This window comes from Crocodylus siamensis, chromosome 9, assembly GCF_052110815.1.
Source record: "Crocodylus siamensis isolate JL-2025a chromosome 9, ASM5211081v1, whole genome shotgun sequence".
In the NCBI taxonomy this organism is placed as follows: domain Eukaryota; kingdom Metazoa; phylum Chordata; order Crocodylia; family Crocodylidae; genus Crocodylus; species Crocodylus siamensis.
This window is the reverse complement of record NC_143403.1, coordinates 33633512-33649547: the sequence shown is the minus strand read 5'-3', so window position 1 is coordinate 33649547 and position 16036 is coordinate 33633512. Positions and strand designations below refer to the sequence as shown.

General features: G+C 42.4%; 1 protein-coding gene across 1 annotated transcript in view; it reads right to left on the bottom strand.

Annotated features, from left to right (window-relative positions):
* Positions 1-16036, bottom strand: part of HSF4 (heat shock transcription factor 4) — a 32518-nt gene that overhangs the window by 13955 nt on the left and 2527 nt on the right. The window contains 5 exon segments of the mRNA XM_090062889.1: positions 1644-1708; positions 3789-3864; positions 6491-6615; positions 7103-7230; positions 9561-9669. Coding sequence (XP_089919015.1) covers positions 1644-1708; positions 3789-3864; positions 6491-6615; positions 7103-7230; positions 9561-9669 — 503 coding nt within the window.

The window sequence follows — 16036 nt, the reverse complement described above, 5'->3', positions numbered from 1 at the left end:
GAGCTGTCCTATGGGTTTGACTCCATAGGTTAGCCCATTCTTTCTGCATCTCTTTTTTACTGAGTGTTCTCATCATCACTATTAGTTACAAAAACACCAAAAACAATCCAACCCCTTCAACCAAATCTTGACTGGTCTCTCATTCTCAGTTATTTTTAAAAAGAATAGAAGTCTGGTTAATAATAAACATCTTGGGAATATAGTAAAGCCAGTTGGATTACACCCATTACATCCATCCATACCAAATGTGTTTTTATCTCTATTTCCATGAACCACCTGGGCTCTGAAGCTTGTAAGTGAAGCCAGCAGTACAGCTATCAGAGAGGATTTGTTCTAGAGGTTACAACCAGTGGAACAGCACAGTCTCTGCACTCTGTCTAGCCTGTATGGAAGCAAAGAGACTCTGCTTATTGCAGGAGACAATACTTTATTAACTCTTGGACTTTCTGACATTACAGAATGTCATAACATTCCGAGACAAAGTCCTTTAGAAGCAAAATGCTTTCATTTAAGAGCTGCATCAAGTTACAAAGTAGAGAGCCAAAGTGCCTTTCCATCTGCTTTGGGTTTTTCTTGACAAAACCTGGAAAAATTCTGTTGTCATTCTTTCAACTCCTACTCTTACTGCTCAATGTCACCACTGCATCAACCACAGATCATGATCCCAGACTGGAACTCCGAATGCAAACACACTTGTACATGAGGAAGTTTGCATTTGGATCTAGGCTTTATAGCTCTGGCCCCTTTCTAACCTTCTACAGACAGCTCAGTACAGGAAAGACTAGCCTCGTTAGAAGTATGAGCCCAGTGCTACAAACACCTGCAAGTGATGGTGACTCTTAGCAAGAACAATTTTTCCTTCACCAACAGTCATAACTAAAAATAAGTGAACCTGATTCTTCTCTGGTTTACTCCATTTCTACAATAGTGCAACCTAATTGACTTTAGTGGAGTTACTACAACTTTACACTGATGTAGTGAGAGTAAAATTAGGTCCCATCTTTCACCTGTGCCCATCATTGTGGTACTGGTACACATTGGGTGAAATTCACCACTGGCACATTGCCCACTTAAGAGCACAAAATAAGGCATACATTTGGTACTCTGTACATGGAACAAAGCTTTGTAGCCAACTAACACATGCTTATTCCTAAGTGTAAATACTTAGGTGAGCACTGCAAGAGCTGCTTTCCATCAATGCCTCCCATGTGACAATAAATTAACATGGACATTGTAGAAGTAGAAAACACACCTGGAAGTTACATGTAACCTGAAATATTTTACATGCATTCTAGTTAAAGACCTTATTTTAAAGAATAGGCTATTTCAGTTGGCTGGGGCCCCATCCTGCTCCCACTGGTGCCAATGTCAAAACCCCCATCAGTTTTGCCAGGATCAGGCCCTCAGGCTCACTCTGTATTACGAAAATGAAGGTCAGCAAGCTGACATGGTGGTTCTCTAAAGGCCACTGAATGAGGACGGTCAGCAGGTCTGACTCAGCAGCTCAGCTCCATTCAATTGTCATCACTATGGTGTCCAAGTCAGGTGACCTCCACCCCACACTGAGCTGAGTTTGTGCTTTTAATGAAGTGTGAGCATTATCTATCTGTGTGCATGTGTGCGCGCCATGCAAGGGTACTTACAATTTTCTCTTTATTCCCACACTGCTGGGGTTTGATTGGAGCTGGCCAAACAGAAACTGAATCAGCTGTCAGTGGAAATCAAGTCAGGTGTTAATCAGCACAATGATTCAGCATTCCATCCTCCACAGCATCCTTCTTATTACACACGTTCCCTCATTTTGCACAACCCCCAAAGAACTGGAGCCTGCTCTTTAGAACAAGGCATGAAATATTTGAGACAGATTGGTGAAGAGGACATTGTTTCAACAGTGCAAAAGCAAGATAGGAACTTATTACAGGTTTGATTTTCAGCAAGTTTTCATGTGCATAGAATTGAGCATTACCTTTTCACACACACTACTAGCCATACGCACGTAGGCCTAGCTCTCTCATTATGTGCACATGTGAGTCCCCATCTAGCACCATCACCTGTAGTAGCATGTGAGCAAAGGAAGCACATAATTGAATGTATGCAGATGCTGATGGCTGAGAATCAGCCTCTCCCTCAAGCCATCGGCTATTTTGCAAATGAAAAGGCAGTCCCTAAAGAGAGGGTCTGAATTAGGGATCTCAGCCATTTCTGATGGATTTTTCAATCCTACTGAGCTCAACCTTTCTGAATCAGACATGATCCATGATGCAAGAATGCTTTTACAGTGAGAAATCCTTCATGGCATAGCACCATCTTGCTAGATGACTCAAGCCAAATATCACTATAACTTGCATCCATCTATTATAGGATAAGTAACAGTAGTGCCAATGCAACTACTGTATATGCAGAACTACTGCTACAACATTATGTTAAAATCAGAGCACTATTCTTTGCTGGACAGGAAATCACTGTGAGTTTAGTCACTTAGCTCCATAGTGGAGGCACTGGGAAATTTTGCCTTCCCAAATAAGAACAATATATCTTAGAAAGAGGATTGTGATCATGTCTAGTCTGACCTCCTGCATAACCCACACCATAACTTTTCATCCAAAAATTTCTCAACCAGCCTAATATTTTGGGGGCAGAGCTCTTCATGGAGCTGCCACAAAGGCAATGGAGGACAGTCACCTTTACAGGATATGTGGTGTGGTCCTCTGGGCAACTGGCCAGTGCTGCTATTCAGGAATTTCAACTGTGCCAGGAGTTGGGTGGCCTTTTGCCCCTTGATGCCCCTGCAGTAGGGCACACTGTAGGCCTGTCTTGTTTGACCTTTGTAAAAACAGTGACCTTCTGTTTCTCTAAGTACAAAACTCATTTTGAATCACCAGACAGAGGTGCAGATGCAGTTTTTGATGAAGAAGCAGGAGAAAGACAGGCATACTTCAACTGTTGTTAAAAGCCACAAAAATGTACCTGTTCAAATCAAGTAACATTGCTGAAGTATTTGAGGTACTCCTGATATTTAGTATTGGTTCCTGTGAGGGCAGAATCAAGGATCTTAAGTTTAAGGTAACACTGTGCAATATCTACTCTCATTGACAAGTGCTTTTATGCCCACTAACCTCAATATCATTAGAAAATGCCATTGGGATGAGGGAGATTAGCATCCTCTAGCCCTCAAGTGCAGCATATGGATAGGTTTTATAAACACCTTCTAGTGACTTAAACAAGAATCTGGGGAGCAATCTGAGGAGCCCTAACATTTGCAGTGAACACTTGCTTCCTAACCTATTCATGTTTCTAACTACTACTGTACAAAATGGACAGTAAATAAAATGCACAATCTCCTTCCCACTGAAATTAGTAAGCCCTCGCCATTGATTTCACTTGAAAGAGGCTCAAGCTGAAAGCGTTTGTGACTCCCATACATGGTTTCTTAAAGTCACTGTGACCACTAAGAAGTCATGCAAACTCATTTTCTTGAGGATATTGCTCTTCTTTGTGCCTGATCTGAGTATGAACTTCCTATTGCTATCCTGAGGCTGCAGCGCTGTAAAACTGGATAATGTCAAATGGGATAATTAGCCTCACTTTGACATGCCCACAGCTCCTGTTAACATTTATGACAGCCATGTGCAATGCAATTAGGAAGAGGAGGAAAATACAGAGAAAGAGAAATATTATGGAAGGTCTGGAAGGAGGGGAAAAATTACTTCTCTAAAGCTATTGGCTGCTCTGCAAAACAGTGCAATAGAGCTCTGAACTTATCTGATCTGAACTGGTTTGATTGCTACCTTGTTGATCACTTTCTGTTGCTGTGAATGATTCTGCCTGAGGGATACAGCTTCCCGCCACAGGACTTCATTCTGTCTGAAAGTGAAACAGAAACACTCCCTGAGCACACAAACACCCATTACCTTTTTTTTTCTTTCAGGTTACAGAGGAAAACTTAAAAATACAAACCTTAAAGGGCTCAAACAGTGAAAAAGCTTTCTTTTGGTCAAAGCAAGCAGCTATTTCATAGTTTCATAGTAGCTAGGGTCAGGTGAGACCTGAACAGATCATCTAGCCTGACCCCCTGCTACAGGCAGGAATGAATGCTGGGTTCACAAGACCCCAGCCAGGTGATCATCCAAACTCCTCTTGAATTTGCCCAAGGTAGGGGCGAGGACCACTTCCCTGGTAAGTTGGTTCCAGATTTTGGCCATCCTAACTGTAAAATATTGCCTTCTGATCTCTAACTTGAACCTATTCAGCCTATTACCATTGTTCCTCGTCACCCCAGGTGGTGCTGGGGAGAAAACAGCTCTACCTATTTGCTGTTGATCTCCCCTGATGAGTTTGTAGGCAGCCACCAGGTCCCCCTCAGCCTCCTCTTGCTGAGGCTGAACAGGTTCAGGTCCCTCAGTCTCTCATCCTGGGGCCTGTCCTGCTGCCCTCTCACCAAGCAGGTGGCCCTCCTCTGAACCCTCTCCAGGCTGGCCACATCTCTTTTGAAGTGCGGCACCCAGTACTGGACACAGTACTCCAACTCCGGCCTGACCAAAGTCGCACAGAGGGGGAATATCACCTCTCTGGACTGGCTTGAGATGCATCTTTAGGTGCATGACAAGGTATAGCTGGCCTTGCTGGCTGCGGTCTGGCATTGGTGGCTCATGTTCATCTTGGAGTCAGTAATGACTCCAAGATCCCTTTCTGTCTCTGTGCTTTCAAGAAGGGAACTACAAAGCCTGTATGCTGTGGATTCCTTCTCCCAAGGTGCAGCACCCTGCATTTGTCTACGTTGAACCCCATCCTATTCTCATCTGCCCACTTTTGTAGTCTGTCTAAATCTAGTTGCAGCTTCTCTCTCCCTTCAAGTGTGTCCACCTTGCCCCACATCTTAGTGTCATCAGCAAACTTGGACAGTGTGCTTTCCACCCCCTCGTTCAAGTCGCTGATGAAGTTGTTAAACAGTGCGGGCCCAAGGACCAAGCCCTGGGGTACCTCACTGATCACATATCGCCAGTTTGAGTACAACCCATCCATCACTACTCTCTGGGTGCACCCCATCAGACAATTTTTTACCCATCCAACTGTGCAGGCATAAGTGCCACAGTCACTTAATTTATTGATGAGGATGGGGTTTGAGACAGTGTCAAAGGCCTTCTTAAAGTCTAGAAAGACTACGTCCACAGCGACACTATCTTCCAAGGATTTAGTTACTTGGTCATAAAAGGCAACCAGGTTGGTCAGGCAGGACCTGCCTTTGATGAACCCATGCTGATTGCCCCTGAGCATGATCTCCCCTGCTGCCGCCCATAGATGTGCTCCTTGATGATTCTCTCCAAGATCTTCCCAAGCACCGAGGTGAGGCTTACAGGCCTATAGTTACTTGGGTCCTCCTTCCTCCCCTTCTTGAAAATTTGGACCACATTAGCCAGTTTCCAATCCCCTGGCACCTGGCCAGATAACCACGAATGCTCATACAGTTGGGCCAAGGGCTCCGTGATGACCCCTGCCAGTTCCCTCAACATCCTTGGGTGGAGGGCATCTGGATCTGCAGATTTAAAAATGTCTAGCCCTTCCAGAAGATCCCTAACTACACCTATGCTAACATTTCATATTTGATTTCACATTTCAAATTCAAATGTGAAATGTGAATGAATGTGAACATCAGTCCTGATGCTCCTCTTCCACTAGAATAGATCCATTGACATCACCAGAATTACTCCTAATTTACAATAGTAGTAAGATCATGTTCACTCAACAAATTTTTGGATTTGTTGGATGGGTAAAATTTTCAACAAATTTTTGCTGACAAAACTACATTGGTTACGAGCATGAAGAAGAGAGATCTTTTGCTGGTATAGTTTACATCAGTGGTTTTCAACCCTTTTAGACTCAAATCAGCCCTTGGAAAATTCTTAGAAAGCCTTACAGGAAGGCCAGAGTATACTTGGTGGGATAAGAATCACAAAGGAACTGAGCTGTGCATCCAAAATTACAGAGTCCATCAAATCCTTAAGCCTTTGGAAAATTCCAGATCTTGCCTTTCACTTACTTTTGACTATGCAAAAGTAAGAAACCAATCTTGTGTTGTGAAGAACCCAGGAAGAGTGCAACAGATCAGAATGTTTTTGATGTTATGGAATTCCTATTTGAATTTATGGTTTATCACGTGAATAACAGAAGATCTTTTGGTTTATACTGTGAATCATTCCACCTTGGTTGAGAATCACTGGCTTAACCACACTGCAAAAAGGTCCTAAAAAGTTATGATCCAGGTGCATCCAGGATCTGAGCATGGCCCCGAGATAATTATCACTGGACAGCATAGATCTGTTCTAAAACCAAAAAACCTTCATTGGCCATGACAGGAATGTCAATGTGTTTGCAAGATAAAGCCCGTGGAGGTGTGAGGCTCATTTTTTTAAGTACTCACCAAGGTTTACAAGGAAACCAATGTCAAGGAAACCAATGTTATGAAGGAACCATGTGAATAGGATTAACTCACTGCTTCATATCCTGCACTTGACATTCCATGTTCTCCTGTTGACTTCTCAGGATCTGGACCTCATACAACAATCTGCTGAGATCCTCTTGGCGCATCTTAGTTTCCTCACTTTTTACAACTGAGACCTGAGAAGAAAACATAAGACAGACACGAACAACATATGCACAGAGAGGTAAAAGCTTTGTAAGGGCTTCTAAGCAGGACTCACATCTACAGCTAGGTTATTCAGTTGTAATGAATTAAAACACAGGACACATTTTTAGGAGTATGAAGTGGCCTGTGGAACTGTGCTTAGGCAAATTGAATGAAAAGAGTGAAAACCATGAAAAATAAGAGGAGAAGAATCTAAGAGGAGTAGAGGAAATCCCATCAGTGGGCATGTTTTAAATACAATTTGACAGAAAGGATCAGTGCAGCACTAGCCTTGTGAAAATTAACTAGATGATTTAAAAAACCTTCTATTTCTCTAAGATTAAAGATTATAGTAAATGAGGTCTGCTAATGGCACAACCCTTGCAAGAAACTCCTTTCTACCACCATGTGAGGACAGTAAGCCATCAGATGCACAACAACCCCTTAGAAAAGGAGGTGCAGCTGAAACTCAGTTCCTACCTTCCTTTTGATGTGTTCCAAGAGGTGTTCATGACCTTGTAGGAAATAAAGGTGCTGGAACTCTGTGTCATCACGTTCAGGTTTGACAAGGCCACCCTGCTCAATATTTACCACTTTCCTGAAGCCATCTAAATATAAACAGAACTGGTGAAAAACAGATAGATAGGACCAAACAGGAAGGAAAAAGGATCTCAATGTGTAAATTAGTGCTCTGACCCCTATGTGTGTCCCCCCCACACACACACACACTTACCCACTGATTCTTAAATGCAGTTGATATCCCTTCACTTCTGCCTGAGGGCTATCTTAGATTTTGTCAATATGCTGTGAAGAGCAAACCCTACATTGGTTACATAACATCCCAATAGTTCCTATCAAGCCTAATTTGTCTTGGCAAACATGACTTAAACCTCAGGATGGAGACAGTTTATGGCAGTGAAATCTCTACAGCCAGTTTAATCTGATGGAGGCCCTTATCCACTACGAATTTGGAGGCCCTTATCCACTACGAATTTGCCCATGATCACTCATCTGTTCTACGTGGGTTACTGAACAGCTATCAGAGAGGAACAGCTTTGAAGCAGGGCTGACCTAGCCTGGCTATGAACTGCTGGACTTGAAGTGAAAGGCCCATGATCAGTTGCCCATTTTTACTTCCTAAATCTTTTAAGAAAAATTAAAATGTAATCAAAGACAAAATTCATCTCCAGACAGACAGTCAAACCCACGTGCTAAGCAGCACCATTCCCCCATGTGAGTTCTCCAAGCAGGTTTTAAATAGAGCATAGGCAGTGTGCTGGTCTTCTGCACAGGGTGAATGTTATCTTTTAAAAGCATTCATTTGGGGTATATTGTTATCCAAGAGATACTTTAGTGGAACAGATCATGTGTTCTGTAATCATTCAAGGCTTTTTTAGGAATGAGTCATGTGAAATGTTCAGTTGATGTGGGTTTTTCAATACCAACATCAATACCTCCCCAATAATTAAGAAAGGATAGAATGTTATTTTAATTGAAGTTAATAAGAAATGCTAAATCAACACTAAATCTAGTTTTCTAAGCCCAGGAGCAATTTAATATTATCAAAGCCTTAAAAAAACAGTTCTTATAAAATATCCCTGCTGATTTCTACTCTAAAAAGAGTTTGGGAGAGATTTTCAAAGGCACAAATCAGTATTACACGCCAATGACTTTCAGTGAGTGTTGGGCACCTAAATGGCCTCTGGGCCTTCTAAAAGCTGTCCTTTGGAGACTTTTCTGCACTTCCCTGTACAACTAGATGGGTTTTTAAAACTAGATCTGAGATCCTTTGAGAGTGGCTTAACATACAAACTATGCCATTACATACTTACAATTCACAAAGAAAGGTGTACTGAGCAACTGGTCAATGGCCAATAAAAACTGATTTCTCAACAGAGATGACGTTCTAAGAAAAACTGATGGAAAATGGTCCTCAGTAATGCCATGTCCCAAGCACGGGTGACAGCTGTTCCTTAAGATGCATTAATGGTAGAGCATCTGTCTTATACAAGTTTCAGTAAATATCCATACAGAAAAATTTCCATATAGAAAGATTCATAAACATAATGACTAAATTTATGTAATCGGATTTACTAAGCGTAAGCAGAAGACTATGGAATGAAACTTCCTTAGCTTATGTTATTTTAAATAACCTTTATGCATTCCTATAAATATAGTACTAGGAAATCTCCTCTTTGTCTTCTGAAAACAAGCCTTTCATGATCTATGCATTCCTCAGAACCTTTCAACCAGACCGCAGCCTTCTATTCTAATTGCTTATCCATATGGCACAAACTGTTCTCTTTACAAGGGAAGATCTTCATTTTAGACACATAACTTCATTTTAGAAGCATACACCTGCCATCATCTTACTCATAGAATTAGAAGCTTATAGAATTATAATCACTATACTGATAGAATTATAAATTTTTCGCAGCATAAATGCTACTTGCTACCATGAAAGGTAAGGCAAAAATATCAATGCAAAAGCAATCAACTTCGTTTATTATTTGTATATCACATGTTTTGAAGCCCATGTTTGGGATTTGGTTTTTATATCTAAACTTATTTATTTTTATGTATATAATTTTATTCCTGTGGTTCCCACCAGACAAGTGATGTCTGCACGGCAGCACACTCTAGGGCAGTGGCTTTCAACTTTCTTAGGCTCAAAACGCCCTTTGTTAGACTCAAGGCACTGCTCAGAAAATGCCAGCTTAGTTTTTACTCATCTTTTGACTATGGAAAAATAACAGAGAAATTCTTCTGTTGCAAAAAACTCAGAAAGTCCACAGCAGGTCAAAACGTTTTTAACATTATGGATTCCTATTTGAAATCTCTGGGTTTATCTTGTGAACCATGTGTGTACACCCAACAGTGCTAACACTATAGCGTCCTGGCTGTGAATCACTGCTCTTTGAGCTAGAATTGTACTTACACATGTTCAGCTGTCGGACAAAACTGGCCATATTGTTGTGTTTGAAATATTTAGGCAGCACCTCTTTGGCAAAGCGTCCTTGATCGAAAACATGGAAGCTGGTTCCATTCTATAGAAAAAAGAAAAGAAAATGATAGCGTGAAGTAATTCAGGAATCTCCACAAATGTCTTGAAGCCAAATTAATTTTATCTTTGGGCCATAGCTGCCAAACCATAAAAACATCATCAGATACAATGATGGCAATACCTATATGGGTAGGCAGAACACAAGACTTCCACTTTGAGGCTAAGGTTTCCTTGGCTATTGTGACCTTATTGCTTTTCCATACAGCCATGAGTACTGCTGGGCAACACAAGAACTATGTGCATGTACAAACCAGAGGAGAAATCAGAGCATTCTAAAGAATAACATTTTACCTGCTCCTCAACAGGACTGATGGCTCTCCTTGGGGACTGTGAACCTAACACAGGTCAAAAGGAAATCCAGAAGTGCTACAACAATGGAAGAGAGATATGTAGGCAAAGATGCATGTGTGAGTAAACAGAATACAGGGACCTAAGGCTTTTAGCCACAGGAGCCAAATAACTTGCAAGCAGTTCTAGCACTGGATAAGGAAATGGGACAGGGCACAAGGACCTCCAATAAACTGAATTGTCTATCATTTGGTAGGCGTGCTGCTCACCCAGTGCCACTCACTCGCACATTCTCAATGAATTTCATAACATTTGGTGCTTTCTTAAAATCTCAGGTCTTGGAGTCACATGACTATGGAGATCAAGATTTTTATTTCTGTAAACTAGTACCAGTAATTTCTTAGTTTTTCATGGTTGTGACAAAGGGCTTGAAAATGTCACTTGGGTGTCAGCTAAAGGTTCATAAACTAGAAGACAAAATAAAGAACCTGAGAGAGCTATGCACATGCTTTTTAAAACATTATGACTTGGAGGGGCTTGGCTAATGATTTCTGAATGCTAGGGGTTGCCAATGCTCCATGCCCCAGCCCAAGGGCATCTCCAGACTCCCAGTATTTCCAGACCTGTGGAAAGGAAGCCTATAGTAGTACATATTACAGTGAAATTTTGCTGTAACTCCACCAACCCAGGACCTATACTGCATACTTTTGAACATCAGTTCCTAGCACCTACCTGTTAACTATTTACACATACACTGAAGATGCAACAACTCCACTAGCTCTGCAGGCAACACCTACATAACTACCAAAAGCTACTCAAGCCCATTCAGGGGTAGGATCTGTGATTCTTCCCACTAACTGCTAAACTTGGGGAATGTAACATAGGGTGGAAACCGACATTGTCTGACGTCTCACTTGTGCTGCCATAATATTTTTTAGGGCAGTACAAATGCAAATAGACATCATTACCCTTTGTTATGCTACTTGGAAGGAAAATCAGTGGTGCAACAAAAGGTGGCAATATAGACTCTGCTGCTTTATTGTGATGGACACCTATTACCTCTGTGGCATTTTCCTCACTCAGTTAAATTCATGCCCCAGGTCTGGCTGAATGAAGAATGCCAAGAAATCACATTGCCCCTTGTCCTCCACCATCAAGGGTGGTGCAAGGGGTGACATGCATTTCACTCAGTGATCCAAATCAGCTGTACCATGACACGTTTCAGCACAGCTGACTTGCTTAATTGAGCTACATCTACTTCTAGGCAGTGTCAGAAAAAAAGGCTGTGTGAGTGGGTCATTTCTCAGGTGAGTGATGGTTTTAGGAAGACTGAATGAGTCATGTGGCCCAAAACAGTCTTCACCTGGTGGCTGCAAGTATATTTATGCTGCCATAATTGCACTAATTGCTTAATTGCTTTGATTGTGATGGTAGCATCTCTGCTGCAATCCTGAAGTCACCACTGAGAAACAAGCTTCATGCACCTGCTCTTCCACCACAAGCATCACAGGCTGGAAAAATGCTCTGTGATAACTGTTAGAGCAGTGCTGAGCACAACCACCATGTCTCTTGAGTGAAATCCCTAGGGTGTGCCCAGGCATGCTCCAAAAAGCAACCACTCAGCATCTTTCCAGCATGTGGAGCAGGAGCATGTGGACAGGGCCTGCTTTTCAGCACTGGTCTCAGGATGGCCACAGAGACAATAGCGACTTTTTTTTTTGTAAAAATATATTTCTGTCTCTATATATGGTTATATATATCTAACTGATCCTGCTATAAAAGAAAAACAAACCTGCTCCTGTGCACCCGTACAAAGGCCTGCTGGCCAGCTGTACCCATTACAATGTCCGCAAACCACACACAAAACACACAAAATACACCCAGTTCTTTCTGGTCTCTTCAACCAGCCCTCCCTTCACGTCTACTCGTGCCCTGTTTCTGGGGTCAGGTACTCAGCTCAGCTGGTCTCTTTGTTATTGCCACTACAACTTCCACTGGAGGACCCGCTGCTGCTGCTGTCACTGTCGCTGTCCTCCGTCCCACTTGTCTGGTCCTCTTCTCTGCTGCCGTCGCTCTCCTCTTTCCTTGGCAGGGGTTGTATGGTTCTGTGCCATGTGTCCCTGTGCCAGATGGTGTTCGCTGAGTCTTCTCCATCCTTTGCTACCAATTTCTGATGGTAGGTCCGGAGTTCACTCAGCACCATCTTCATGCAGCCCACTACCGCTACATCTGTTTGTCTGTAGAGGAGCTGGTTCCTGGCCTTCCACACGGTGCTCCTGACACAGGATGCAAACTGGTCAGATTGGAGCAAGGGGCTCCCCTGGTTTTTGGTGAGATGCCTGTACACCGACCGCAGCCTCGCTGGTGAGCCAGCTGACGCCGGTCACCACTTCACAAAGCTGCTATTCCCTCTTCCATACCTCCTTGGTGCAGATGCAGAGCCGCAGGAGGTGTTCTATTGTCTTGGTGGCCCCATGGCAGTTGGGCCACAGGCAGCTGGGTCTCCCCAACTGCCCCTCTCTGCATCTCTGGGCCCTTACCGGGAGAGCTCCGTCAGCTATAAGCCAATTTAGGTCCCTTTGATCTTTGTGCAGTTCCTTGCGGTGGATGCACTCCCACATGGCTTGGCACGCACCTCCCGGGAGCAGGTCCATGGGTGACATGGTGTCTCTTTTCCTCACCGTCTCTTGGATTTTCTTGTGGGTTTCCATGGTTGCTGGGCCCATGTTCTGCAGGCCGTACAATAGTGACATACACTTTGTATCTGCTATCACTGTAGCTGCTGTACATGGACTGCAAAGCTGCCTGAGAACCTGGTCATCATCCCATACTGACCACTGTCCTGCCATGGCTACACTGCTAGTAGTACCTGAGCCAATCATTTTAAAGCCAGCTCTTTTGTACCTACATGAGCTGTAGTCACAGAAGTGCACGCACCCTTGAATAAAACCAAAGAGCTGGTATGTGACAGAGAAAGCAGAACAAAATCTCCCTTCTGTTGTTTGAGAGAACACAAATAACTTCTGGCACTGAGCAATGTTGGTGGAAGAGTAGAGTTCATGTCCTGGTAACAATTATAATATATAGCTAACAAGCCCTAAACTGCTGTGATAAGCCTACACCCTTCCCGTGCACTAAGCTTTCTGGCCCAGTCTGAAAGTAGCTAGCACCCCATTAATCATCAATGGGAGTAATTCAAAACAGTAACACAGGGCACCTCCTTGCAGAGCCTGAAGTTAGGCTGCTTTTGAAGTCACCGGTGGCAGCCACAGTGACAGGGGCAGATTCTTATAGTGCAAACTGTTGTAGCTTCATTAAAGTCAACAGAATAATGATGATCTCACTAACACCTGCAAAGGATCTGCTTCTTGCTGTCCACGGGCCTCTAGTCCATTTGGTTTGCTTCCTGTTGTCTGTCAATCCCTGTCTCTTTTTTTCATCAGAGCCCCTTGTTTGAGGATACTGGAAAGATTCTGTAAAGGTTTTTAGGGTAAATAGGTCTTGAACAAGGTTCTTTTCTTCCCACTTGAGTGGAAAAGATAGGAGTCCTTTTTTGTGGTGAAGTTATTGGCAGGTTCTGTTAACCCCTCCTTCCCTGGATGGGGGGAAATTTCCAATGTCTCTATTTTGTTTGTCTACCTAGCACATATTCCCACCTTTTGCTCAGCACTACATTTTTGACTTGTCTGATCACTTATTGACAGAATAATTGCAAGTATGAGCTCACATGACATTGGGAAGCTGGGAGAAAGATTGCTACAGGGTATGCTACAGAAATATTACACTGATGAACTATAAACACCATCACTCTCTGCTGAAGGGACAGTGCTAATTCTGCTGCAGGACTAGCTTTCCACAACTGCTGCTTAATGAGCCATGCAAATTCTAATTGGCATGGTTTACCATCCAGGGATTTGCAATTTGCATTTCAATAGGGCACAAAGGTCAGTGGGTGATGTTGGCTATGCAACTGTTTTGTGTTGTCAAGATTGATGGCATCCAAGTAATGCAAGATGGGGGTATTTCCATATATTTGCTGGGTTTCCAAACTCCATCTGAAATGCTTTCCTAGGTCAATCTCTTAATGACTAACCATAACAAATGTTGGCTGGAGGTACTCAGCATACTGTTCACTAAAACCTTAGATAAATAAAATCCAGCCCTATATTATTAAGGGGCAGAAGAAATTGAGATTCATTTATAACTAGACCAATGTACTATCGTTTAGAAGAACCAGCTATCTTAAAACTATGGAAACATGAATTAATGCATATGCATTTTTTCAGGAATATTTTTGGATTCGTTTAAATTTTATGCTGCAGTGATCAGAGGGGTGCCTGTCAGATTCTGGAAGAAAGGATTTCAGGCTACTTTTCAAAGTATGTGTGGAATATTTACCAAAAATTATGAATTAAAGAGAGATTACCATGGCTTTGCCAGTAGTGTCAGGCTGCAGACCTGCATCTCTGATAGTGTTCCACTTCTAACTCATCCCACGATATTGTTTAGGAGTCTGTAAAGTAGATTTTACCTGAACCTTTACTCCAGCCAGGGCAAATATTTTTTTTCCTTATTTCTTCAAGCTTCCAAGTTCTAGTTGATGCCAAAGAAACGAACGCAAAAACGATGGAGAAACTGGTTCCCCACTCCCCAGCAGCTTTTTTCATAAACTCCCCCCCACCTCCCACAACTTTTTTTCTTCTGGTTTTAGGTTTTGCAAATGAAAGAAGTCCAGATAGTTCTGATCCATAGCTGAGGTCTTCAGCAGCCTTTATGATCATTCAGTTTTGTAAACAACTGTAATATCTTTAATATTTGTAGTACAGCCCTTTTCTTCCAAGCTTTCTCCTTTGCCTCACAATGGAAATGGAGAGGAAGAAATGGTATTGCCTACTGTGATTCACTGAACCTCTTCCAGTGAATCAGTGGCAGATGTATAGCTCTTTCCTTCTCTGGCACTATGCCCAAACTCATTAGTCCTCACAATGGCTCTCTGAAGTGGATTAAGATCTTGTGCCAGTTCCACAGGTGGGGATTCTGAGGTACAGAAAGGTTAAATTACTTTTTCATGGGCATACTAAGCAGTCTCTCAGCTATGAACAGACTTGTATTGGAGACACATTGCTTCTCCAAGCTCTTTACACTACACTTGTGAGTGCCACATGGTTCACCCTCTAATACTGAAGAGACTGCAGGTTTTTGTTTGGAGTCATAACTGGCAGCTCCAAACTTCACACTTTTTGTTTAGTTCTGCTTTGATTATACTGCAAGATAATACTGAGACACCAGTGACATCCATACAAGGTAGCTGGGGAAAGCTAAAAGCATAGAACCCATAATTCTCCATGGTGCTGAGTTCAGCATCACCATTCATGTTGTCATGTGGGTTATATTTTTTGCAACTGAAAATATTTTTAGTGGAGATTATTATTTTGTAGAAGTTAGTTTTGGACCTTTTCCTCTTCATACAGGCACGGTATGGGCTCAGCTGGGTCCTAGAATAGCCATGTTTACTGAATATGCACAAAAAGATTAGGCAAGGCAGCATACTGTTGCTCTCCCTAGTTTCTGGCACCTTCTAAAGCACAGAACATAGTCAGCACCACTGGATGACTCACAAACTATTTAAAAGAATACTACTGTATTTCTATATGCAATATATTGCTATTGAAGAATGCACATAAGCAAACCCTACTACTCCTGTCATTTTTATTATGAGTCCCTTGCTGCTGTTGCTGATCTCTACATCTGAAGGGGCTTGACTTCTTCTCTGCCCGCTTTGGAGTTAACTCATAATTCAAGCTGATCCAATGCTATATGCTCATAAACATTTGATCAAATTCTGACTAACTGTCCGATTCAATGGATTTGTCCCACTGTTAATCCACTACTAGCAAACATTTTCACAAATGGTTTTTTGGTTCAGACAAATGTTTGGGGAATGTCTGTTCTTTTTATGAAAGCAAGGACATTAGTTTATGGAAAAGTGTGTTTGGCATATTTCATCCTCATTTCCCCAACTGTCCAGTTAAGAAGCATAAGAAATACCATGTGACTTTAGT